Here is a 26,733-nt window from a genome sequence, read left to right on the forward strand (position 1 = left end):
ATTAGTACGAAATGGTTAAAGATAACCTTCCCTTTGCTAGGGTTGCCAGATATAGCCCCAGAGCTAAAATAATTACATGTATGCCAAAATTCTACACACTTTGCAGCAGAGAGTTCGTTATAGTCATTTTCCTTCAGGAATACTTTCAACGCGTACTTCAATTTATTGATATTATGGCTGGTGTTTATTGTTCCAAAGCTCTAGCGATCTTTGGTGCAGCAACAAGTACTCCGACGCAAAAATTAACCCCAGGGATTTTAGTGTCGTGTGCAAATCTAGGCGTATTTTTAAAACCCGAGGTTTAGTGTTTTCTTATGGTTAACAAATGTGGGTAAACTATGGAAGCCAAATCCGACCATGCTGTCTTCCACATTCTTGTCTACAAAAAAGGAAAAGCGATATCTGAATGTCATCACAAGAAACATTTCGTCGAAATTACGACAAGAGGACATTCTGATGTTATTTCAAGAAGAATGTAAGTGGAAAATCTAGTGGAAATATCGCGACCTTCTCTACATCTCGCGGTTAATCTTTTAATTCTCGATCAAACCTTGTACATTTATTTATTTATTTATTTGATTGGTGTTTTACGCCGTAGTCAAGAATATTTCACTTATACGACGGCGGCTAGTATTATGGTGGGTGGAAACCTGGCAGATCCAGGGGGAAACTCACGATCATTCGCAGGTTCCTGGCAGACCTTCCCACTTACGGCCGGAGAGGAAGCTAGCATGAGCTGGACTTGAACTCACAGCGACCGTATTGGTGAGAGACTCCTGGGTCAAACACTTTCGAAAGACTCAAACCAGGTCACGTGATCTTTTTAATTCAATGATTCATTCATTTTTTTTTACACTTGAAGCACTCAAGCTCGTTCTGCAGCTACAACATGATACCAATTTACGTAATACAGCAGGTGTACACATGCATAGATTTACAACAGGTATAAAATAATATACTTTAATTTCTATATTAAATATCATTTCGTTAGAGGCATCGTCTTAATCATGACCGAATCTCGATCAAATTTTGCAGTGTTGGTCACAGGCCACACTTTGAAATAGATGATGTCCGCATCCAACTGGAAAATATCATTTTCATGGACATCCAACCGTGAACGTTTGTGTCCGCTCTATCGACCATTCCCAAACAAAGGAAAGGTCGTGAAGTACGGTCATTAATTTTATTTCCTGAGTTGCCGGAAGCTCTCGTCGGTGATCATCAAAAATTTGGATTGTTCTAACAATAACCGCTTCTATATCCTCCAGCGTTATGTGTGTGTGAGTGTGTGTGTGTGTGTTTTTTGTAAATTTTTAAAAGAAATCGCATGTAATACATTCTACTCTTGACCAAACTAAACATACTTAAAATGCACTGCCGACAAAGATTTTATTTCATTGTTGCTTAAAGCCTTACTCAAGAATGTTTCTCTAATACGATGGAGCTCGGTTGTTTTTGGCTGTACGAGACTGGAGTTTCCGGGCTAAACTACCGACCCTAAGGATGGTACTGACAAACTTTCATATTCCTGACTTGCACATTTTGAACGAAGACGCCCGAGGGTTTTGGGGATGCTGATGAAACAATCGCATAACGAGTGCCAGGTACAGCCATATAGGACAATTGTCCAGGTTCTAACTTGACGGTGTAAACCATTTCAGACGCAATTAACATGGAGATGTGATAAATGTTAATATTGGTGCAGGTGTTGGGAAGTTCTTGCATAACGCCACTTAGACCAGCGCAGACTTGTTTCATTTGGCAGGGAAGTGTTAATCCGTCATAAACTTGTGCTAATTACTCCATTTATTTCATTAACATCATTCAGTTACAAAAGTCTTCCTGCATTATTCATTTCGTCTAACCCTTTCATATCCACTTTCATCGTCCGCAAACCTTAGCAATATTATTGGGTGAGTTTTACATGCTGCATGTGTGCGGGTGTATATGCGTGTGTGGAAACACACTACATTCGTTGTAAAGCTGTTTGATGGTATGTACTATTTACGTTTCTTAATTTTTTTCGTGAAACGAATATTCCCATATCAGAATTGAAAGTCCAAGGCCAAATGGTATGTTTTGGCTATTTCTGATTATGTAACCATAAGGTTCCAAAGATAAAAAAAGCAAAACCTTCATCTCTCAGGTTCGCCATGATGTGTATTTTTAGTTAGATCCATGTCCCGTCCCTCATTGGAGCAGTCAGATGTGACAAGTGTGAAAAATTTGCTTCCTAACGTGATATATCCTGCACAAAAACATACACACCAAGTGATACATTAGGGGACAGAAACCTTAATTCCCAATCTATGATGAACCAATGCAACGTTCCCTCTGGGATTATGCATATTAAAGGATAGTGACACATCCTGGATTTGGGGGCCTGTTTCTAACGGCCGGTTGTCCTGCTGTTCGTACAAACTGCTAACATCTTACCGCACTCATCACTTAGTCTGTCCATGCATAGAATCTCAGCTCGCTGTGCTGTCTGGCACCGGGCCAAATTTATTGCCTTGACAAGCAGATTTCGGGGGGTCAGAAGGCATTGGTTGCAACGAGTTTTGACGTGACATTTTTTCTTGCTTTCCGACATTTTCTGTAAAACTTTCTACTATAATGCATTGCGGCGCCTTCGCCTGTAGATATAACAGCATGTACCAGTCAGTGTGTGTAGGATTTTGCAGTAATATAGAGCTTGGTATACTTCTCTCTATGTACTTCTTATATTTAGTGCATCGTTAGTCTACAATTACTTGTCTGTGTGAAACAGGGTTTTAGTGCAGACGCCAAAGTATTTGTCATTTCCCATTTCCCAAAAGTAGACTGGTATATGCTTCCTCAAACATTACAGCGCCGTGCTGAAGTAACACGTGAAAACGATGGGATTACACACCGATTTCGCTACCAACAGGAAAAGCGGGTGGTGTAAAATTCTTTCTGTTTCATACTTACGGTGATTTGGGCAATTCTTCACAAAATATAAAATACATATGAAGTGGTTTTTACTTTACACTTAGAAAATAAACGACAAATGTTTGCAGATCTATTAACCGTCGTCGTATTGCGAAAATTTCTTCACAGTGGAGTTCAGATCAATAAATTAATATTAATAAGAGGAAAATAAATAAATAAATAAATAAATAAATAAATAAATAAATGGACAGATAAAAACAGATAAATAAACAAACAGAGTTAAAAATAATATCAAAATACATCATTCTGATGTGCCTTCTCGGTTGTATTATATGTTTTAATTTCTAATCTATTTGTATTTTTGTATTTTAGGATTCGTCTGGGACGTGATCGTAAGCTCAAGGATGTCCCAGATTTAAAGCTCTTTCTCGGCATTCATACATGTTGCTTCCTTTATATTAGCGCCTTGTCATTTACAAGTATGAGACACTTTTTTTTTTACTGTAAATGGCGTAAAGTAAAATCTCAAAGACCATAGTCATTACTTAAGTCGTTAACATGAGATAATACCCTCTAGACAAGAGGACATTATCAACAGGACAAAAAGGGAATTAATTTTCTGTCTGTGACTGATTGATTTTAAATAAAACAGAGGCAATGTGGGTGGATTGTTCCAGAATCAAGAATGTGATAGAAGTACTTGAGAGTCAAGTAGGGACGGAATGAGATGATTCCTAAGAGAATTATTCTATTCAGTTTCTCGCGTTTTCTCGTTTTTTATTTACGGTGCTCATTTGTTAGGATCATATCAGTGAACAGATTGATTCATGTTTCCGTGAAAAGCAATGAAGGAAGGCTTCACCTTGGAGCGAAATACGAGTAATTTTAAACTTGAACATGTCGTCACCCAACTTGCTTAGTATTGTCCCATGCTTCAAAGTGTTGTCCAGGGTAAGATCACCTACGTAAAATATACCGTCTCCAGTGCTTTTGTTCTCTTCTGAAAGGTAAACTGCAACTCAGTTTTCGGACAAAATGTTGTAAATCCGCTTCAAACGATATAGAAACTTGTAGAAGTTAAGATATCATGTATTTTTATACAAATCTTTACAATTTTCCAGTGTAAGGTCCATCTCTGTTTTTAATACCCCACGACACCATTGGTGCTGACCGTTATTCGAGTGTACAAAAGTGTAACAGTTTTTTGTGATACGTTGACTGTCAGATCAATATATCAGCTTTCGAGTTGCGTCATTACGACAGTACGCAGAGCGACCTCCGGGTGGAAAATGGCGTCACGCTTCACGGCATACTAGGGATACTTGTTTATTTTTAACGTGGTATTATTCTTATATATTTATATTCTTGCATATACAGTGTCGTATATCTGAGACTCCATGTCATAACGCGAAGTCACTTTTTAACGAAGTTGTGTTAACGTCATATCTCGAAACCTGCGTGATATGATATACTGTCCACATTTCTGGCCACATCTGAGCATTAAATGGCAGAAAAAAATAAATAAAGAAAATAAAGCATTTAAGTATTTATATTATATCCGCTGAGCAAAAAGAGCAAATTACCTCGGGTTATTAGCACTATATTTTATTTCCACAAGGGCCCACTCCCGCAGCTGTAAACATTTACAGGTTTATAAAATTGTCATCTTGACCTTTGAAATATTATTGTGAATTGATGTTTAAGGTTACAGGATATTTGATAGCGTTTAACGTTATTAACTCTGGCTGTAATGTTTCCTGTAGTCAGTTTCTCTCTATGCATCTGTGTTAGCTATTTTTATCTTCCAGATTTTGTTGACATTATTTGTGTTTTCTCTTCCTTCTTTCAGTCCACGTTTTAACTGCTTCAAATGCAGGTTTCATTAACAGCAGCTTTCGAGCACTCTTCCATTCCCTTCACGAGAGGACAAGGGGAGTGAGGGTAGAGTGGGATGTAGATGCGGAATGGGGTGATTGGGGGTGAGGGGCACCGTGGATATTATACAAGGGAATACCACTTGTTATCTGCTACGGTGATACTGCAAACAGCCCCATGGCTTCACATCTGATATTGTATCCATCTAACAGGCTGTTACCGTTACTGATCTATATCCAGACTGTCTTTCTCCGCGAATTTTTATAAGCTTCTCGGTGATATTGGTGTTTCACACAGGACGTATTCCAAACAGCAATAAATCGTGTCGAACAGCATATGTTATTGGCACGGTTCAGTTTTATTGCACAAGAACGAAATACGAACCTGAGTACGATGGTTGAAGCAGCTTGGACCTAGAAGCCATTCCGATTATCTGTGTTTTCCTGCGTTGAATCCTAAGAAACTATATAAAGTGAAATGCCCAGTTTAGGATTTTCCATCGACTTTGGCTTGCGGCAAACATAAGGATGATTTCACGTTCGCAAGAGGAATTATTGGATGAAAAAAATGCGTAGTACGTTTGACTACATAAGGACAAGTGCACAGAACATGAAGGCATATGGAAAATAATGATGATGGAAGAACCACACGGGCTAGGGCAACACCTGCGATCAACATATACATAATGCCGCTTGTAACTCAAGATGTGCAGTCTTTTGACCTTTATTTATAACGCAAAACTATATACTTCATAGACTAAGCCGCGATATGCTGTACTCTTCAGAACAAGGAAATCAGAATTTCAGCATTTTTAGTTTGTATACCTTATTTACATCTGTCAATCACTCCTTAAATCTTTTTATTTAACTGATTTATGTGTTAACGCTAACCGTAACACTTTTCCCTTATAACAAGGCTACCATGCCTATGGGTGGAGGAAACCGTAGTGCTTGTAAATCGCCTGATATACTTGGTGACCTAAAGCCCTAGACGCAGTACACAATCTCTAGAAAGGATTGGTCAACACCCAGTCAGGAAGTTGGCTTGTCGCAATTACTTATAACTGAGTTAGACTCTCGTGTTATAACAGGGCTTAGGAGATTACTTTTCCCATACGCACATGTTGCTTATCCCAAAGCGGAGCTATGCTGTAATACCGTCGAGTAAATCTGCCAGCAACCTGCTAATGGCCCTGGTTGTATCATACCTCTTTCTGCTTGCCTTACCACAATATACTGCTGGCGGCCGTCGTACAAATGAATGAATAAACGACGGCGGTCAGGTATATGGACCCATAGAGAAACCTATTGTCTGTTACCAGGTACCTGATGAAATTGCGGGCTGAAACCCTCTGCTAAATCCGTCAACTGGACGTAGTATTGGCGGAGGACACGTGGTTTTCAAGTTGCGCGAAAAGCCACACGAGAAGTGTCGATCGATTACTGTCACTGAAGCCCCAAACCATTTTTTACTTGAGAGGCAAAACGATGCCTAAAATTGTTATAAAAATCAAATAATAAGACGATAATTGCAGATTCTATCCTGCGGAAGTAAAACCCGAGCTATGTTTATTAGCACCCAGCTTGAAACATTTGGTTTTGTAAAGAAGAATACATTTTTGGACTTTAGCCCAAAAAAGGGCTGTGTGAATTTGGCCCCTGTTCTCTGTATGGCTGAACGTAGTTCTTATGTTTGGGCATGCGGAAAACTATTCGAAACAGTTACAGCTTTAACATGTTATTATACCATTAAGTGAAGATCACATTCCGTGCAATCCCACGACATGAAGTAACGGGTTATTGTTGACACCATGCACAACAGCAAAATCCTTTGCCTGCTTAAAAATTATCACCCTGTTAAAATGTATGGATCCATTGATTTCTCTCTTTTAACTGGTTGCCTCGTCTAAATAATCATCTCTTATCTATTGAACGAGTTAAAGAAAAGTACGGCAATTTGTAGACAATGTCAGCAATCTTCTGTAAGTTCAAATGAAACATTATTCCTTTATAAAGCTTGATTCAAGATCAGGGACCAAGGTGTAAAATAAGAATTTTTATAAATGCATAAAAATATATATCAGTGATAGACATCAAGCAGATCCATCCTCGAAAACCTTGAAAGTATCCCTTTAAAAACATACGGGATTCACCAAATAACAAGTGTTAATATCACTTTGAATATATTGTTAGGCTACTTTTTTGTTACATAAACGCTGCACATGCGTCAATATTTCGTTCGAATTGTGTAATCTTCATCGAAGCCAGTTACTCATTCGTTAACATTCAGTTCACCTGTTCAGTTAAATGATTTTGTTTCTTGATAAATGAATGTGCAAATTTTGTGACAGATGTACGCGTATGTACTGCTTGTGTAGTTGGTACTAACTGCATTGTGAACGTAAAATCAATTGTCGGATAGAATTCTCTAGCCCAGTGTTCACTGCTAACGGGTAGAATATGGACGCGGTAAATGAATTAAGCCTTGTTATCAGTAATGCGTTTATGACATGATGGTTATCACTTATTGATTGGATTTTATTTGATTATTTCCTCTAGTCTTCGTCATAAAGACCGCACTAACATTTCCTCTCTGCCTCTTCGTTATGTCATCTGTGATGTAATTCTATTCTGCACGAAGTGATCGAGTTTGCTGGAATAGAACGGAACGGTTTGTGGCAATCAATTTAGAATCGGTTTTGGTTATGAAGTTAAAATCAGTATTGCTAATCAAATGAAAAGCAGTCAAAAGAATGATTAGATGACAAGAAGATACAATAGGAAGGCATGTAATGATTTGATCAAAGTGAACATAACCATGTAAAGAAGAATAGATGCCAGTAAACGCGCCGTGCAAAACGTTCGCAAATTATTTTATTTGTCTTACTTACTTACGTTTGCTGTGCCATAAAAGGGATTTAAATTAGCATAAAATAGGATAGTTCTTTTGGAGCACATCTAAGTAATAGTGCTTTCTATAAGAATTTCCCCTTTTTGCCTAAGGAACAATTTGACAATAGATATTTTCTTTGAAATCATCTCTCAATGGCTACCTTAGGATCTTTGTTGTATTTCCAATGGATTTTAGGCGGTGAAAGGTAATGTTAAAAAGCTGTGCAAATCGCAGAAACACACCTTAATATATAATAATATAATTGCTTTTGAAGAATTTTGTTGAGAAAAAGGTAGGACACACATTATTTTTAACTCTTTTTGAAAGCTTTAAACATCAGCTGTGATTTATGGCTGGAAAGGTGTACACCATGTATCCACAATGGCTACCCAACATGTCAATTTTGATTCCCATTTTATTTGGTCATGACCTAGTATTTGGAGTGTTTTAGAGTTGTGGAAATTCTAACTGACAATTGGTAAGATTATAACAATACGTTAAATAGTTAAAAATATATAAAATTAGCAGTGGGTAGTCCTTCAGTTTTGCCATGTGGTTTTTAACCCAGGGTAAAAATCACGACTGATATAATCTTGTACAGTTCCATATAGGCATTCTCTACCTTGATGCAGATTGGGTGGTAATTGTAGCGTGTATATAAGCGAACATACATTCTGGACAAAAACATACTGGACAAGGTATGCACAAACAGATTTTAGACAAAGCAAGATTATGGTAAGTAAGTTGAAAAAAGGTTTGACTTGAGCAGTGAAATGTTTTGAATATACTGTATGCCCGAAAAACGGACGTGCTCTCTGCCGGAGGACGGGACGTTTAATGTACTTATGGCCAATGTTTAGTGAGTGCTGGCAAAACGTAGTGAATTTAAACTGATTGGAGCAAATATTTCCTTCATACGTTTCCTTCATGGAAGTATTTTATCATCTCATTTTATCAGGGATTTATAAACCACCCCAAAGTAGAAAATCCTAGAACCAATCAGGAGCGTCGTTTCAATTCACAAATGACTGAAAGAGCCTTCTTCGTTTTCCAAACTGAGAAAACGCGAGTTTGATTGAAGGAATACAGAAGGGCTGAAAATACATTTTATTACAGATCTATAATCGGCAACTGGGCAATACTTTGACCTGCTAAGGATTTAATTTGAAATTTGTGAAAATATCATTAGTTCCCCAGCAGAGCGTTGTTATTTTTGCTGGAATTGTTCAAAATGCATGAATCTTGGAATACCAGTGGATAATCGTACATATATTGCACATTCTTCAGAGTTTGTTAGGTAACCATGATTCCTAGCAAGCGTCGGATTCAGTTGCTGTGCACTTAATTAAGAAACACCTTATAGCAGTGATAACAAAAAAAAAAACATATAGGCTAACCCGTTTTACATGACACAAGATATATTTAATACATTGATATGTCCATGATGCTGACTGTCCAAATGTCAAAACAGCAGGTGACTAACAACTCCATAGACAAGACTCTTTAACAAGCAGGAATCACACGGATAACGTTCCATGCCTTCTTCATAACATCAGAGAATCCCAAACCTCCACGGAGATGTCACGTGCAAAGGTCACTCGCTACGATCGAGGCACAGTGGACTAGCCGTATAGAGCGCTGGTAAAACGTTATTGCGTCGAAGGGCGCTCGATGGGATTGAGTTCTTGTCAATAGATGAACCTCCAGGGGCAGGTATTAGCTTTGGCCGATCAGTTTACGAGCAAGTGGTCATGAAAGGACATCTCCCTTCACTTCTCCAGAGCAGCTCTACGGTTGGCTGTTGTTTGCGGCATCTCTCTTCAATGTCCGGCGAATCGTCTTTGAATAATGGCTAAGGACTTTCAAGCATCAAATAAGGTCTTCTTTACGTATGACAGCTGATCTCGATGCTGCCGAAAGTATTGACATCTAACAGTCCATTTTTGTGTCTTTAATGAACTGCTGGACCCGCACAATGTTTGTTGAGCACACAATGTAATGGCGAAACCATGCATGTTTCTCCGTTGACCATTCATTTCACAGTAGACATCGCATCACAATGCCCAAAAACCTCACACCCCACCCCAGAGTCAATCTGTGTTCTCGATGCACTGCTATTGCAGACAATTCGTTGCTCAAGGCAAAAACCGATTTTAATTTTTCTTACCTCCTCTAAATGAAAGGAGCAAACATGGAAAGCTGTACATGCACCGATATATTACCCATCGGCATCTGTGAGCCATTTTCTGAACCTAGATGTACAGCCAGAACACAATCACTTACAGCGCACTGTTGTTCGAGTTCAAGCCGTTACTAGCCTTTACAGCCAGCTTTTTAGGATACGCTGTATTGGTGTCAGTAGCCACTTCGCTGTACAGGTACTTCATGTCACGATCCCGAACACCTTTGGTAAGAAACACAACAAGAAAATAAGGATTTAATAGATGTATATGTTATAGGTGATCAATAGTGTCTTTAGCTGACCAATTCGTTATTAGTTTTGGATTGTTTTATTCTACACGAAAATGCATTAATCTGCAGTATCTGGTCAAATATATTTCCAACGCACATGAAAGGAAGTCAACGCATAAACATCCAGGTGTGATGACAAAGAAGAATGCTCTCATCTTTTTATTTTCACGTGTAATATTTACGGTATAGTGAACAACGAGAGTCAGGCCACCGACGACAGTGTGGCAAACTATCACACGCAACCGGCAAAACAGAGCCTTCTGCCAATCCACCTCAGTCAAGGTTTCATTCCAAACCGTTCATACAAATACATGAATACTAGTAACCCACATGCCCCCAGCAACATGGCAAAAAATCGGGCCAAAAAAAAATAAAAAATATGCACCGCTGTCGACTGCAAGCAATTAAACATCACTGGTCCAAACTTACTCAGAATGCTGTGTTGTTATCAGATTTAGCATACAATCACATTAAACCAGTGCAAAGGGAACAACAGCCATGAAAGCCAGAAATGTGTCTAACGTTCAAACTTCAGCCCCTACCGCCCGTTAAATCGACAACGAATGATGACTATGTTGAGATGGACTATATCCACCTGTTTTTCAGTTGCCACGAAAAACTTATAAGTAGCCCTGCTTGTCAATGTATTAATCGATGTATTAGTCGGTTGGTTTTGATATCTCATCTTTTAACATTGACCATTCGCTTAATAATGGACCATTCAAAATGCAAGCCGGAATGTCGTAGCGATGTGCTTGCTTATTTATGAACCTCAAGACATCCGCACAATTTTCGAGTCAGGTAATGTCCTTTGTATACGTATTATGTAGAGACGCGTCCATAGACCCCTAATTTAAGGACCTCTGTTAAACGAAAAGGAAAAAGGCAAATCTAATAAATAAGAAAAAATCTTGTGTTGTATATACATATTTAATATATACACGATTGTCTGGAAGAGAAAGAATCGTTTCTAGTACTGTTGTAGATAAGGTTTAACATTGGGGAGTAAGAGAAACAATCCACGGCATGAAGTCTTTGGATGCACGCAACCTATGGTGTTGTGACCAGGTCAAATGCACTAATAACCCTTGTCCTAAAGGCAGTTAAACTTCACAGTGCCAAAAACCCAGCAACTGTATGCCGCAAACGACTGCCCGAGGAACCATTTACATTGAGGTCATTACAATCTTGTGCATCGTTAGGGGAAAACCTTCAGTTCATCATCCACCATTTCGATGATTTAGTATCTCTCCCACAAAGATGAAAGTGTTGTTTTATTGTGTGTTTGTTCACCATAAAAGTAGATGCCAAAACACAGGTGAAATTATGAATAAAGATGGCGGGATCCATTGACCTGCGCCCCATTGAAACACTGGTATGTCAATAAACTATGTTACAACAATACTCAAAATCACAGTACATCTTCGCTAGAATAAGAAGTGAATTGCCATTCCAATTCATATACTGGATACGTTTGTCAATTTGTTTTGTTTTAACTTCGGTTTGACGAAAGACTGTGGGTGGGCACTTTAGAGTGAATTAAACAGTCTATACCTTTCGCAAGGGCATGAGAATCATAAGAATTTACTTCCGAGGACAGCTGCACTACGTTAGAACTCCTTAGCGAATAAACCTGTACCTCTGAAAGTTCTTAACCGTGTGAAGTAGTACCTACATTTATTAGCATACAAAACATCCGCGTTTTAGATTACTTTTACTGTTGTCTGTTGAAAATGTATTCCTGAGACGCGATGTTTTAGAACGCTCTTTGATCGTTATTTTCGTGTTTAGCCCCAATAACTGTGAAAGTTACAGCAGTAAAACATTGTATTCTATATCCCACAAATAAATACACGAATTCTTTCTAAAAGGCATATAGCATTTGAAGAATAGTGTGTATCAAAGTCAACTTGATTTCAACCATCGCCATTTCCTGTCTCATTTCTTTCTAATATATTGCATTGACTGTGGCAGAAAAATAACTGACAGCTAGCCAAACATAATGCAACGTATCAGTATAATGGCTCTGGCGGGGCAGCTTACTTGCCTTCGGTAAGTCGTCTCAGTGAAGTAGCACTAGATAAAAGAGCGGTGGAAATCCGTCCTGCAACAAAGAGGCACATTGCATGCACTCGAAGGATTCCTTCGTCGTCATATGACTGAAAAATTGAAACAGTTTCAATTTTAGGCTGACTGATAACTTCAAAAATGACGTATGGCAGACATTACACGTGTTCCATGTTTTTATCTCGGATTAATGCAGACAGGTATAAGTTTTATGGAAAGGCATAATTCGCTCACATACTTTAGTAGCCTTAATTATAAGGCGATCTTCCAGATAGAACATATGAATCACAAGTTCTCTTTTATCATTCCTGTGATACGTTTATTGGGTATATGTGTACTCGTGAAGAAGAGACGCTATACACAAGCATTACCGTGTAACAGCACATCATAATGTGCTTTTACATATCTTGGTGCTGAGTTGATTTGGCCTCATTACATTGTAATTTGAAAGACTGACAAGACTCTATTTGTGTTACTTTATTATTAGTTATAATTATTTTTCTTCTCGCAGCTGTGTGTAGTCTTACACTTTATTGTTAAAGAGACTGTTATAAATATTTCTCTGACACATCGCAGATGTATATATACACTTTGTAGTACAAAATAAAATGAAATGCAAAGAAAACAAATATCTTCATCGCTCTAGCGCCGTGTAGACTCTGATATACTTTCTGGTGTCAGTCAGTAATCACTTCACCTTACTATCACAATACCTATCAGGTCGGTATTTGATGGAGAGCTATCGTTCACCCCGCAGGGCGTTACGCGGTTCATCGTTTAAATATATCGGTGTTTGCTTTTTAAAAGTGTCTCGCGTAGTGCATCTAGAAACGTAGAGACATCAACGCCAGTGGAGCGTGCAACCTGTTTGCGTGGGTTACAGCGTCAGACAATCGTCTGGCAATTATTTTGGGAGATTTATTATGTAAGCGTGTTTATAAGCGGTAACAAATGATCAGATGAATCTGGTTTATTCTGTTTGAAATCACAGCAATTGCTTTCTGCCTGGCGTCTTCAGTGCAATGTGGTTGTCTGACGTAAGAGCCATGATTGATTGATGTGCGTAGGTAAATAATACACCTCACAAGGCTTTTTGCCGAAAAACCTGGAAGGATACCCTAAAGTAACAAACCAGACAAGCTTTGCTTGAAGTGCACAGTATCCATAATGCATTACCTAAACTCTCTGAGCGTCATCCTTTGAAACATCTCACTACAACATACGATGTGCAAAAGATAAAAAAAAAATAAATGACTATGGAGAGAGAAAAAGAAAAAAAAATGCAAATGCACATCGGAAATGACAATTTGCAATCATGAATATATGAGTGAAGTTATATTACACAACGTGGGATAAGGTCATAAGGAAAACTCTCCGGTCATGACTGTAACAAAGTTTGAACCCACATCTTGCTCCGACTGTTACATTACATGCTTCATTATTTTTGTCCTACACTGTCCAGGGCTGTATTGGTAAAAGTCTGCGCTTCTGGGTAGCTGTTATTCACATATAAACATTCACGAATGAGGCACCTTTTATCGCGCCCAATAGCGACCCGTCCTATCCGGACTGACCATCATGCTCTTTAATACATGAGTTCTGCGTCATCAGTTTGGTTATAAATCGTCATCACAAATTCCCTCCGCAGCTATGACCTGTATTATTTTAGGCGGAAAGGTTCCTCATTCTAGATGAATAGTTCAGTATACGGGCAGTTGTATGACTATTTCTTAAAATAATTGCTATTCTGTATGTGAATACAGAATTTAATACCGGGTCAGAAATTTGCAACCGTTTATTCGGTATTAAGACACCGAGCTTTCCGATAGTTTGTGGTCAACGTATCTCATATGTGCGAGATACACGCGACTGGAATACGGGCAGTTGTATGACTATTTCTTAAAATAATTGCTATTCTGTATGTGAATACAGAATTTAATACCCGGTCAGAAATTTGCAACCGTTTATTCGGTATTAAGACACCGAGCTTTCCGATAGTTTGTGGTCAACGTATCTCATATGTGCAAGATACACGTGACCGGAATTCACACTAGAGCTCTAGTGTAACGTGTAGTTACGTACTCAGTAATCATACTTTAGGATAGTTCTTGACTAGGTCATGATGTTTCAAAGTGGGATTTATATGCTCAGACGAGACATTGCCTGACCATGAGGTCACGTGTTCAACTCCAACTCGGTTTTACGTTAGAAGGTTTATCAAACACATTTCTTTGCAGCAAAAGAACAAAAAAACAAATCACCGCCATCGTATGAGTAAAATGTTCTTTTGAGACACTAACAAAATGATCGTCACATGTAATATTTTTGTAAGTTGAACAGTAATCTATAAAAACGATCAAATTTTGTGAGTGTGTATAGAATAGTTGTCCAAACAATTTAGTGAAAACATTTAATTTTGCATTGTTTTTGCCAACAGAAACGTCCCCGGCCTTTTCCTGAAAAGCATTTTTTGCACAAAAGCCTGTACAAAGACAAGACAATCTGTCCAAACCCGGGCAGCGTTTGGCATTGACTCGATTATGGTCGGATGGAAACGTGAGCTGTCTTTTGATTCTAATGGCGTTTTCAGCTGAACAATTAGTGCTGCGAGAGAATCTGTCAACAGCATCCACGACTTAGATCAATTACTTAAAAAGCTTCTCAGTTGATGTTTTATGGATGATTTCTGGCACACCGCACTAACCTCAACGGTATCAAGCGACTTTAGGCTAACAAGCCAGCTTCGATCTCCATTGCCCTAGGTGTTGACAACACGTTCGTTGCTTTTTTGCTAAAAGGGAAGAGCATTTTCAGGAAACGTATGTTTTTATGACGTTAACAGAAAACAATAGCAATCAAGGTCAAAATCAATAAACGATGTCCACATTTGGAAAGCTGGAAGTAACTCGTTACGTCATACTGTCATTTTGGCGTCACATATGCGGCAATATTCATCATCTCAGTCATGATTTGGGCCATTTTCACTTTGATTGCGTGATAACCTGAGGCAAAGCAAGAGCCACAGAATACGTAAACAGGGTTTTTTCTCATGGCTGCAGGCCATTGCATTGTTAGTTTAACAAGCCCAATATGTGAGCATCCTATATACTTATATGTGTATATATATATATTTGTATAAGAGAAAACAAAAGAAACCTTCTCAAACTTCGTTGTATTCCAAATGGGGTACTCAGTGGGTAATTGCTCCGATTTACTCCTGTGGGTAAGAGGTTTGTGAAGGACGGACGCCCAACAGCACCATCTGTCCTCCCTTGCATGGCTGTTCTGCTTGGTTTCCTCGTGAATCTTGGTCCAGAATTGTGCCAGTCAGAGGGAATTGTAACTGCAGTTTCGAACCTTCGTTCTTATCAGGGATACGTTGTCCATCCTCCCTTCACAAACCCGTTACCCACAGGAGTAAATCGGAACAATTATCCTCCGGCACCCCATTCGGAATACAACGCTGCAGAAATTTAACAAGGTTTTTCTTTGTTTTTTCTTATACCTGTTCTCCACATCAGAGCAATTAACTTCTTTCTCACATTTGTGTAGACAGTTAAAGAAATGAGTTGTGTTGGTAAAAAGACGTGGTGACAGTATTTAGATCATTCATACAGCAATACACCAGACAATTATACGAATATATTCTATTTTTACACCATTTTTACATCTGTGCGATAAAGTCAGATAAAGGTACAGATTACAAAGATCATTACGATTTTTATCATTTGAATTGTAAAGATTCTGAGTTTACGATAGGATCCCTACGTATTTCTCATAAATTTAATTAGCTTGTTTTCGAGACCTAGACTTCATAGCCTCTGGTTATGCCACAATTATTCAAAAAAAAAAAAACGTGGCAAGCTGGATGATAGGTATGTTTGGACGAAGAATGACCTGGCACAAAATAAACATTAACAAATTACATTTATCTAATCTCTCGTAGTCATATGATCCCACCTCAGTATGGTAGAGGTATATGGTTAGGATATTCTGTTACAAATAAGGCAGTCTATGTTACAGCGTGTGTGTATGCGTGTTACTTTATTGAAACAGATCACTCCCCACGCTCGTTGCATTATAAATTTCTTTACACTGGTATTTACGTTCAACATTTCTTTGAGCTCAAGAGTGACTTTGTTATTTTTAGGGCCTAATTTGATAAGTACTCAACTGTCATTGCATAATATCCTTCATTCTAAAGGACCTGCTACGGTACGGCGGAGATAAGGGCCCAGAAAGGCAAGATAAGAAAGTGCAAATTTCAAAACCCCAGCACAATTCTGTATATTTCCGGATCAGAAGTATAAAACTTGGTTGAAGCACTCGTGAAAGTTATAATGCCATAAAAGAGATGGTTTCTTAGTAATAACCCTCCAAAAATGCACCGTCGATCAAAAACGCCAATTTTTTTGTTCAAACGGGACACTGTCAGGCTACAAAATTTTCGATTTTATGACCTATACATTGCTTCAAATCATTCTTGTTATACATCAGGAAAGGGACGTAAAACAGAACTGAAAAAAATAAATATCGTTACGAGTGCGTCAACAGCTGTCAATCACAGCTATAGTCAGTTTCGCTTATTGAGATGCACAGTTTCTTGCACTGGGGTCGATCCCCCGCCTTACAATACCAGGCCCTTTAAAGATCTCCAGTAAAACTGATGTTGTAAATTAGAAGACATTGTTTTCATGAATAAATTCAGTTACACATTCATTCTCAAATACACAAAAAGTGTACTCAGACATACAGTAAAAAAAAGTGTATGGAATAAAGCGTTAATTGAGCCAATTGAGCCAAGCCAAGCCAAGCGTCTTATCACTTATGAAGTGTAGCAACACGAAAGAGATGCATGCGATGTGGTGTACATGGACAAAACGATCAAGCACTGGCATCATTGTCAACAATTTGCACTGATCGTGACAGAAACACCACAGTTGTGTAATGGCACATATTGGGGGTAAAAGGAAGTAAACTCAGCTTAGAAAGAAGTATAGTCAGCTTTATTTTAGTGCAACATGCAACATTCGTGGGGACAGGTACACGTGTGCCATGAGTGAATGTGTACGTGTGGTTAATACAGATGTGGCACAAAATGGTGTGTTTGAACAAGGTATTGAACATGTAGCCATGAGAAAGGATGAGAACTATTGGACTTTGAACACTCGGAATGGTGAACATGAGAGTAAAAGCTGCAGGTGTATCACAAATAAACACTTACGCCAAGAAGGTGAACAAAGCGTTATACAAAAATAGCAGGGTGTCATTGAAACATAACATGGTATCACAAAAACATAACGTGGTGTCACCGAAACATAACATGGTGTCACAGAAACATAACATTGTGTCACAGAAACATAACGTGGTGTCACAGAAACATAACATGGTGTCACAAAAACATAACATGGTGTCACAGAAACATAATGTAGTGTCACAGAAACATAACATGGTGTCACAGAAACATAACATGGCTCCAGAGAAACATAACAGGCTGTCACAGAAACATAACAAGGATTCACGTGAACAGAAAGATGTAGAAGATCAAAGAGAAGAAGGGTTGGAGGATATATAGGCTTACATCAACTGCACAGTGGCTGGTGAGCCGAAGTTTCCATTCGGACATGGGAGCATGAGGTGAACACATAACGTTGGCGCTGAAGTGACTGTTTCTTACCACAGCGTAATATTTTCCTGAAGGCACGTCGAAATTTAACAGACATGGCGTTGTAAAGAATGGGGTTAATGGCACTGTTGATATAAATCATGACCCGACAAAATAAGATGAACCACAAGTCCAGGTATCTCTCTTTAGCGAAAGAGTTGTAGACGACCATGAGGCGATACGGCATCCAGAGCGTGGCGAACAGCGTGACTACCACCGCTAGCATACGGATCACCTGAAACACACAAATGAAACATGGCAGCAGTGGTTACAGAGAAAAACCAGAGGGAGATAAGCCACACCAAGGAGAATAAGACATCATCAGTATTAGCTGCTCATACATATTAAAAGTGAAGCAAAGCTGCTTGTTGGGTGTAATGTTAGGAGCTTAACTTCGTTTTCAACTTTAGACCGGCCCGGATAGCACAGTTGGTAGAGCGCCCGCCGCTCAATCGAGTCACACCTAGGCGTCCAGTATGAAGGGGGATAGTGTAACGACTGGTTGACCTGTATCAGTATAATGGCTCGGCCGGGCGGCTTACTGACCATCGGTGAGTCGTCACAGGGAAGCAGCACTAGATAAAAGAGCGGTGGAAATCCGTCCTGCAACAAGGAGGCACATTACATGCACCCTAAGGATTCCTTCGTCGCCATACGACTGAGAAATTGTTGAGTACGCCGTTACACCCCAAGCACTCACTCACTCGTTTTCAACTTTCATTCGGTCATACCATGATGGTGTCTCTGGACCCATTGTCGGCATGTTTATCGTGCTGCATCAAGGACACACGTAGGTGGAACCACCAAACATCGTCCAGCCAACCGTACTCAGTCTCTACCGTTTATACCACGCTCCAAGCGAACAAATCACAAGAGTGAAATAAGATGCAGTGTTTAAATTACACGCGAACACTGTATACACTTGGTCATTGCACCACGGTAATATCTATAGGTAAAGTGCAAGCGCTTATCAAGTGTTATAATAGTTGTTATTACAAAAAGCGCTAATTACCAGTGTGAATGCATAATTCAGTGCGACAGGAACGCCACCTTCTGTTAAAATCAGGATACTTCTTGCAACTATCATTACACAACTTTAAAAGAACAGAAATATTATTAGGAATTATTATCTTGTGAATATTGACTTAATTTTATACATGCTGTACCTAAAAAATATCGTGTGTAAGATCTGTCATCTTCCTGGACAATTAGAACTATGCCTGTTCTTTTTGAATGGTTGTCAGTCGGAGATGGATTCGAACACACAATTCCCAAAATTCGCTCTATACAAAGCTACCAGGCCAGCTCGTGATAGACTTCTGTTTCATTTATTTATTTATTTGTTTATATTACCTAACTGGTTCTAGCACCGTGCGCTAGAATATCTCCTTTGTCAGTACATATCTGCAAGTTTTGGTTCAATGAACTGTCCTGATGGCGGAAATATTGTTGTTTTTTAGTTATGGCCCATCGAACTGTCATGAACTCTCTTGAGTTCATGAGATCCCAGGTTCGAATCCTCCTCGCTGTGATTCTGAAGAGCTCTTAAACCAAAAGTTTTTTCCACGGTTGACAGACTTCATAGTAAAAAAAATTCTTGTGATCGTTGTAAAATGTTAATAAATACAAATGGAATATTATTCATTCACGGTTCTTGCTTCATAACGTTAATAAGTTGATGTCTTATTAGTGATATTCATTGGTTTTTCACCCAAACCCATTCAAAAATTTAAATCACGGAGTCCATGTTTATGACTCTCCGTCATTGATGATGTGTCATTTTAAAGAACGAAATACAAAAGGGCATCTACTTAGGGAATACTGGGTGACAATATGAACATTTGGAGGCATTTCAACATTGATATGAGCATATTTGTTGGTAAATGATTTATCGATAGAGATAAATCATTTATTAATATCGATAAGGTAGATTCAACGGATGAATTACTTGTACCGTTATGCACAGAAAATGCATAAATGGAATCATAAATATGAACCGATAATACCGTGTTTGACGCAGTGTAATAATTGGATTTTCTTCCCTTGATTACCGCAGAGCTAAGTGAGTAAAAATGTAATTTAACAAATGTGTTCCATTTGTTTTGTCGCTTTAGTATAAGCGCCAGTCAAATAAATAAATAAATCTATTTGTTTCAAGAATCCACGCATCCTAAATGACTGAGCTGGTGATTTTTGAAAGCAAGAAAGAATCCGTATCATAATGAAATCATACAGATTCTAGGTCTAGACTTGTAAATAATTTACGAATATTGACAAATATTCATAGTTGGTTCGAAAACAAAATTTTTAATTGACAATTAACTAATATTAATATTACGAATGAACAGTGAATTATTAGTGTATATGCATAAAGAGATAGATACATGCAGTTTCCGAGAAAATGGAATGTTTCTAGGAAAAAGACTGTTCTGTTTTGGTGTCTAATGTGTGTGTGTAAGAATCAACATGGAATTCCTTGTCCAAGGAAAGCAGAACGCAAATATATCGTAAACAGCATTGGTCTATACCGGTACACAACTTTCGAATATCGACAAGTATTCATATAAAAAACACACTGACAGTTTACTTATGTTAACATCAGAAATAACCAAATAGTTAATTATTTGGATATCCATTTAAGCTGCAAACGTACAACTTAGTGTCACAAGAATAATGACGAGTTTCCTGAAGTTACCTAATGTAAATTTTTTCCGCTCACCCTGTTGTTCGCAGGAATCAAGGTAGCAAATAAAAAACCGTCGTTTCCAATATTACTGAATGTGCAGTTTCATGGCCACCCAGACTGTTGACAGAAACCAACGCTGTGTTTGAAATTATCTAGCGTATAAAGTAAAATCAAACACATAAAATGTTGACAAAATCAGGACAACGGATTACAGTGCACTTTGTTAAGTTGTGCACTAATGTAAAAAGTGCCACACACACCTAGGTTGTAGACAGAAAAAACAGCGTGTTTCCCGAAGTAATCCGGTATGCAAAGTTTTACTCAAACTTGCCGGGTTCTTTTACAGAATTCAAGACAGCAAATCACGGTGACAGTTTTACAAGTTATTTGAGGTGCAGAGGCGTTTCAGTCACACCCAGGTTGCTGACAGGCGTAAATACAGCCAATAACAGCGTTATTTCTGAAGTTATATCCAGTGACTCGCCAGAAACCGAAAGGAGTAAAGATGACTTGTCTCTGAATTTCACCATTCTGCAATGTTTAATACCCATGCAGGATAACCAGAATGTTGTATGTTAACCAGAATGAAGCCAGGGAATAACAGCTTTATGTCTGAAAACAAAAACCGGTGTAACTGTTTAACGCACAGCTAAATTGTTGACAGAAAGTCCATTCCAGTGAGGTATTATCCAACCGTGCAACTCAGACGTAAATAATGTGACTGGGAAAATTAACCAACTCTAATTACATAGCTGCAGGAAACTCTGGCTTAACACCATAGAAAGACTCTGCTGTCATTTGCCGAGCACAAACTAATGTCTTGTTCTGTGGAATAAATGTCTATAATTATACAATTGTGATTATACCTCAATGCTAGCGCTGTATCGCCGAAAGATGTTGAATTTCTATAGTTGCGAGCAATTACAGTAAAGTTTTCATATTCCCTATCTCTGACCCTAGGGAAAAATCGACTTTAGCAAATGAATAATTGCCGACTAAAATCCGACACAGGATTCTGCCTTAGAGTTCAAAATCGTTTGGTGTAAACGCACTTTTTTCTTATTACCTAGTCCCAAGCCTGCTATCTCTGAAATAAGCTTATATTTTGGAGAGACTGTGTGGAGAGTGAAGACTGGGAATTTGCTCAAAGTAAATCTCTTCTGTAACAAACAGCTTTAGATTTACTAAGTTTCCACCAATTTTAAATACATTAAGATATTGACAAGAAAAACGCCTAAGGCTGGATTCGACGTATTACAGATAGGGAATTATTAATGGCAGTCCATAAACAAGCCAAATTTTCCTTCCAGATGTCGTAAGAAGTGATGTATTTTACGGCTACTTTGGGACTTCTTGAACAGTCTGTTGCAATCGTTCTCGTATTATAAATTACGTATAACGAACGCCAAAATGATGGATGGCAAACCTTTGGGCTTGATGTTTTTTTGGTACACGTTGACAGTCAAGTGTAATTATTTTATTTGTCCAGCACATCTTAAATAGACAATGAACAAAGTGTTTTGGACATGATAAAGAATAAATGGCCATTACCTGCGATCTATCTCCACATAAAATAATCGCTTGAGCAAACCTGCTTTTTTACCTTATTTCCTTTTTTTTCTTATTATGGAAAGACGTGCAACGAGTCATAGGTCATTATACGTTTTTTATTGAACATTTGCCAACATTTCGGACACTTTCAAGCCAAATGTAATAAGTCATGCAATCAAAACTCGAACGATAAATTATCCTGATGTTTGCACTGAAGATAGTCAAGCTTCTAACGTCGAAAGACGGGTAAATTCCGCAAATGACAGATATCGCTGTGAATGCGTGCTAGTCTGCCAGTACCGTAAGTCAACCGTGATTGCGAGGGAGATCGGTTAGTGGCAACACCGCCCCGCGCTGAGTGATAGGGCTTATCCCTTAAGGCTTTGTTCATGACGTTGCAGTGGTTAGTCGCTTCCACATTAAGACGATAGAAGAGACGTGACCTGCTTGTCTCATTCAACTCCGTGTCCAGGCCTGTTCATCAATTCCAGGTGTAAGGCCTGTTAAAGCCCTCTACAAGCCGCCTCTGGCAGGCGATGGACTGGGGCTAATTGCTAGAACATTACACGGCTCTTCTCGAAGAGAAGACGTCCTCTTTTGCCAACAACGACAAATCACCATTTTAAGTAGCCACAGGACCTAAAATAGCTCTGGACCTGTGTGGGATAAACAAATAAGACACAACTGCGCAGACAAATCATGTTAGAAGTGCGCTTGTACACTTTCAGATTGACAGTCTGGATGCGAGTAAATCAACTAAACGTGGTCATGAATAGAGACTGGAGAGGGATCAAATCAGCACCGCGAGAAGTTTCCTATTGTGAACAGGGGACAAATCAATATCGCATTACCTTGGTCTACAAGTGGCCATGAGCGAGGTTGAATGAGGACCGAAACTACAAGGTACTTGCTTAGCCGCCTGGTGTTCGCACAACCATTATGGCCGCCCTGACAGGCATTTCCGGTACACCCAACTAATTGGGCTGGGGGCGTAACCTATAGTTATTCTGCTGTTACCATGATGCAGAGGAATGCGAAAACGTGCTAGGGACCGAGTTGGATATCGACAATCCTAAACCAGAGCAGCTGCCATTACTTTCTCCTTCTTTATAAAACACCAGAATGTTTAGTGATTAACTTTCAGGAGCTTTTTTCCCAAAGGGGAGCAGGTTTCTTGTATTCCTTCACTTCAAGATCATGTTAAAACGGAAAGAAACATCTGAACTGTTGGCTCGCTGCCAACTGCACAGGAAGATCGAGTTGTAGAGCCTAATGGTAGGCAGATCGAACCGATTTAGTGAATCTATACTTTATTCTTTGTCCCGGAATTTACGTCTCGCTTCTTTTAGCGATATAAGGGTGTTGCTTTAAATAGGCCCTCTGAGGCATTCGGATTTCCCCCACTTCCATTGTTCCGTATCGAATTTTACTAAAGGATATGCCAGCTTCAAACAGCTTCCCCGGACCATGAAGTTCTTTCGTCATCTTGGTTATATTTTGCACATGAGCATAACTTCTTCACGCAGGCCTTTTGATTAGTTATGGATTTCATCCCCATGCTGTTTTATTGCCCGTAATGTTTGAGTAACAATCTGCTATGTGATTAAATGATATCAACGACTATATACGACTTGGAATGAGATAGGGCTTGCGCTTTTCCAAATAAATTAAAACAAAATGCGTCAAGCAGGCGAGTGTTGGGTTAGAACGGTTAACCCCCGACCGGTGCTGAAAAGATTCTTACCTTGTAAATAGGCGTAATGACCCAGGAGCCTCCCACCAATGCAGTTGCTGTGAGTTCAAATCCATCTCACAATGGCTTTATCTCTGGCCTTACATGGGACGGTCTGCCAGCAAGCCGCGGATGGTCGTGGGTTTCCTCCGGGTTCTGCCCGGTTTCCACCCACCACAATGCTGGCCGCCGTCGTATAAGTGAAATATTCTTGAGTACAGCCTAAAACTCCAATCAAATAAATAAATACATTGTAAAACCACACGGCACAGACAGCCATAAAATGTTTATGAATCGATATGGCTTTTGTAGGCGATCCCAATATAACTACATGAACAAGTAATGTACCGGTTATAGACCGTGTGAACAAAGGCGGGCAAATTCCCTGGTCGCCTTATGTGCCGCCAAGACATCATCAATTCCGCAAACAAAAGAGAAATATACGCCTCGGTGGCGCAGGTCTACTCCACCTCTTGATTGTGGACTATACGTCGGTCAGGATTTATATCAGATCGGCCAGAACAGGTGCCTTTGAGGCTCAGTCTTTCTACACCGAAGACAGTTCGCCAATATCCGGTGTGTCTTCAGGCGTACAGCAATCCCTCCCCCACTTCTCCTGATTAAATTGAAAACCTGACTTACCACATTCAACTGGAAATGGGGGGGGGGGGGGGCATAGCTTCCATCCGCTAATCGCCTGCATACGACTTGTACGAAAGGAAACGTTCTGCTTCCGTCTTTCATTGTTGAATTAGATCCGGATTCCCCGTACGCACACGTGCAGTGTTTGCGGTATTTTTGTCCGGTGGTGTTTATATATCTATAATGAGGAAGCTTCATGTTTTGACGCGAAAAGCCAACTTATGAATCCGCCTTGCTTTGACACAAACAGACACCATTGATCGTTGTTCGTTAGAAATGGTGGATTATTGATAATACAGATAATTCTCTGTTAACAGGGATATATGCAAACCAAATGGTGCGCATTAGGTTACAGTATTAAAACAGCTGTCCTTATATCTGTACATCTTTAGCGGAGAGAGTGAAAACGCTACTGAAATATTTACAGTAACAAACACTGGCGTGCATACGCTAATTACTAGTCAATAAACTAGGAAAAGATGGTCCAGCAACTCCTTCACTGAACAAGGAGACTATGGACTTAACCAACAACATAAAATCCTCCATCAGTTTATAACCGACAGGTACTTTTTGTTCACAGACCAAGTAAACTATGAATGGCGTCATTTTGTTAAAGTGTGAACAGGGACGACATTTTGTTTTATACGATGTATTAAGAAAACATCTTAGTGTTTTTTTTATTCCCTTTAATTATTAAGCATTTTTGAAAAACACTTCTTTAATGGATGACAGCTATTTGCAATTTCAGACATTAAGAAAATTCTCTCAAAAATGTAAAGCACTTAATTACTTTTTTAACCGAAAAACACACACAATCAACAAACTGTTCACGTTTATGAATGTTTCCCTGGCATCCGGTTTTACAAGACATATGAAAAAAATCAGAATTAAGGTTGAACAGTGTGTTCGTTTACGTGTTTTATTCGCCTTTTCGCACAATAATGCTGGCCACTGTCATATAAGTGAAATATTCTTGAGAACGGCGTAAAACAAAAATCAAATAAATAAATAAATATACATGTCTGTTGATAATACTTTTAAAACACAATAGAGGTACATGGAACTCTGAGTATTGAAGTCACATTGATCCCAGCAACTGAAGACCAAATAAAGGTACGAAGTACATAATTTGTGTTTTGCTATTTGGAAATAACATGGGATACGTCTTAATACATCGTGAAAGGCGGTTATAATCGAGGTGTCAAAAGAACAATTCCTATACCAGCCGTCAAGCCAAACTGGACGTTCCAAATCAATAGTTTTCAGGCCAATTCCCAAAACAATGTTCAACACATACCACAGAAAACTAAGAAAATATATCAAGAATAGAAACTAAGCGGTCAAAAGTTTTCAGTTTCCAAATAGCTTAGGGTGTTTGTTGTTAAGTTATCGATAATCAAAATATTTATTTATTTTTTTATTTGATTGGTGTTTTACGCCGTACTCAAGAAGCATTATGGTGGGTGGAAACCGGGCACAGCCCAGGGGAAACCCACGACCATCCGCAGGTTGCTGCCAGACCTTCCCACATACAGCCGGAGAGGAAGCCAGCATGAGCTGGACTTGAACTCACAGCGACCGCATTGGTGAGAGACTCCTGGGTCATTACGCTGCGCTAGCGCGCTAACCAACTGAGTCACGGAGGCCCGATAATCAAAATATGTATAAAACATGTACAGTTGGGGTTTAATGGCAACTGTTCATATGTCTAACTTGGTGCTCTTATGGAGCTAGGCTTGAGTTATGCAAATTAGACACAGATAACCCGAAAACCGCGCTGTGTCGAATAGAATACTGGCAACATGGCTACAGCGTGTAAAATAAATACTGAATCAAAAGTCAAGGTCTGAATGCCTAAATCCCTGCCTCAGGTTGCGAACACCTACACAACGGATCGCAGACTGCCCAAAAGAGAAAAATTCCTACATCAACGTTAACGGCAGCATAGAGAGAAGCAAGATGGATATCCTGTTCTAAGCTACATTAAAATACACTATTTGCAAATGCATGCATATAGGCATTCTGTAATTGACGTCTCCGTAGAAAAGAAAAATACGCAAATGATTCATCATTAAACCGTTCCATATGAGCAGTGTATTGGTCTGCGTGCATCCACTAGTGTCCCGCCAGTTCCACGGACGCATTTGTCTTAAGCCCTTTATAATGCCAAGAACGATTTTATAGATTGATGTCACGAACAGCAAAAGATCATCTTGGAAGATGCAAAAATGAGAGTCA

At 39.1% G+C, this 26,733-nt stretch overlaps 1 protein-coding gene across 3 annotated transcripts in view; it reads right to left on the reverse strand.

Moving 5' to 3' along the window:
* Positions 1–6,335: 6,335 nt before the first annotated feature.
* Positions 6,336–26,733, reverse strand: part of LOC135465696 (thyrotropin-releasing hormone receptor-like) — a 43,400-nt gene continuing 23,002 nt past the window's right edge. For all 3 annotated transcript variants that reach the window (XM_064743008.1, XM_064743007.1, XM_064743009.1), the window contains 2 exons: positions 17,897–18,119; positions 6,336–10,084 (listed from right to left, as the gene is read on the reverse strand). In XM_064743008.1, coding sequence (XP_064599078.1) covers positions 9,960–10,084; positions 17,897–18,119 — 348 coding nt within the window. In that variant the 3' untranslated portion in view covers positions 6,336–9,959. The remainder of the gene's footprint in view (positions 10,085–17,896; positions 18,120–26,733) is intronic.

The sequence above is a fragment of the Liolophura sinensis genome, chromosome 5 (assembly GCF_032854445.1).
Source record: "Liolophura sinensis isolate JHLJ2023 chromosome 5, CUHK_Ljap_v2, whole genome shotgun sequence".
Taxonomy (NCBI): domain Eukaryota; kingdom Metazoa; phylum Mollusca; class Polyplacophora; order Chitonida; family Chitonidae; genus Liolophura; species Liolophura sinensis.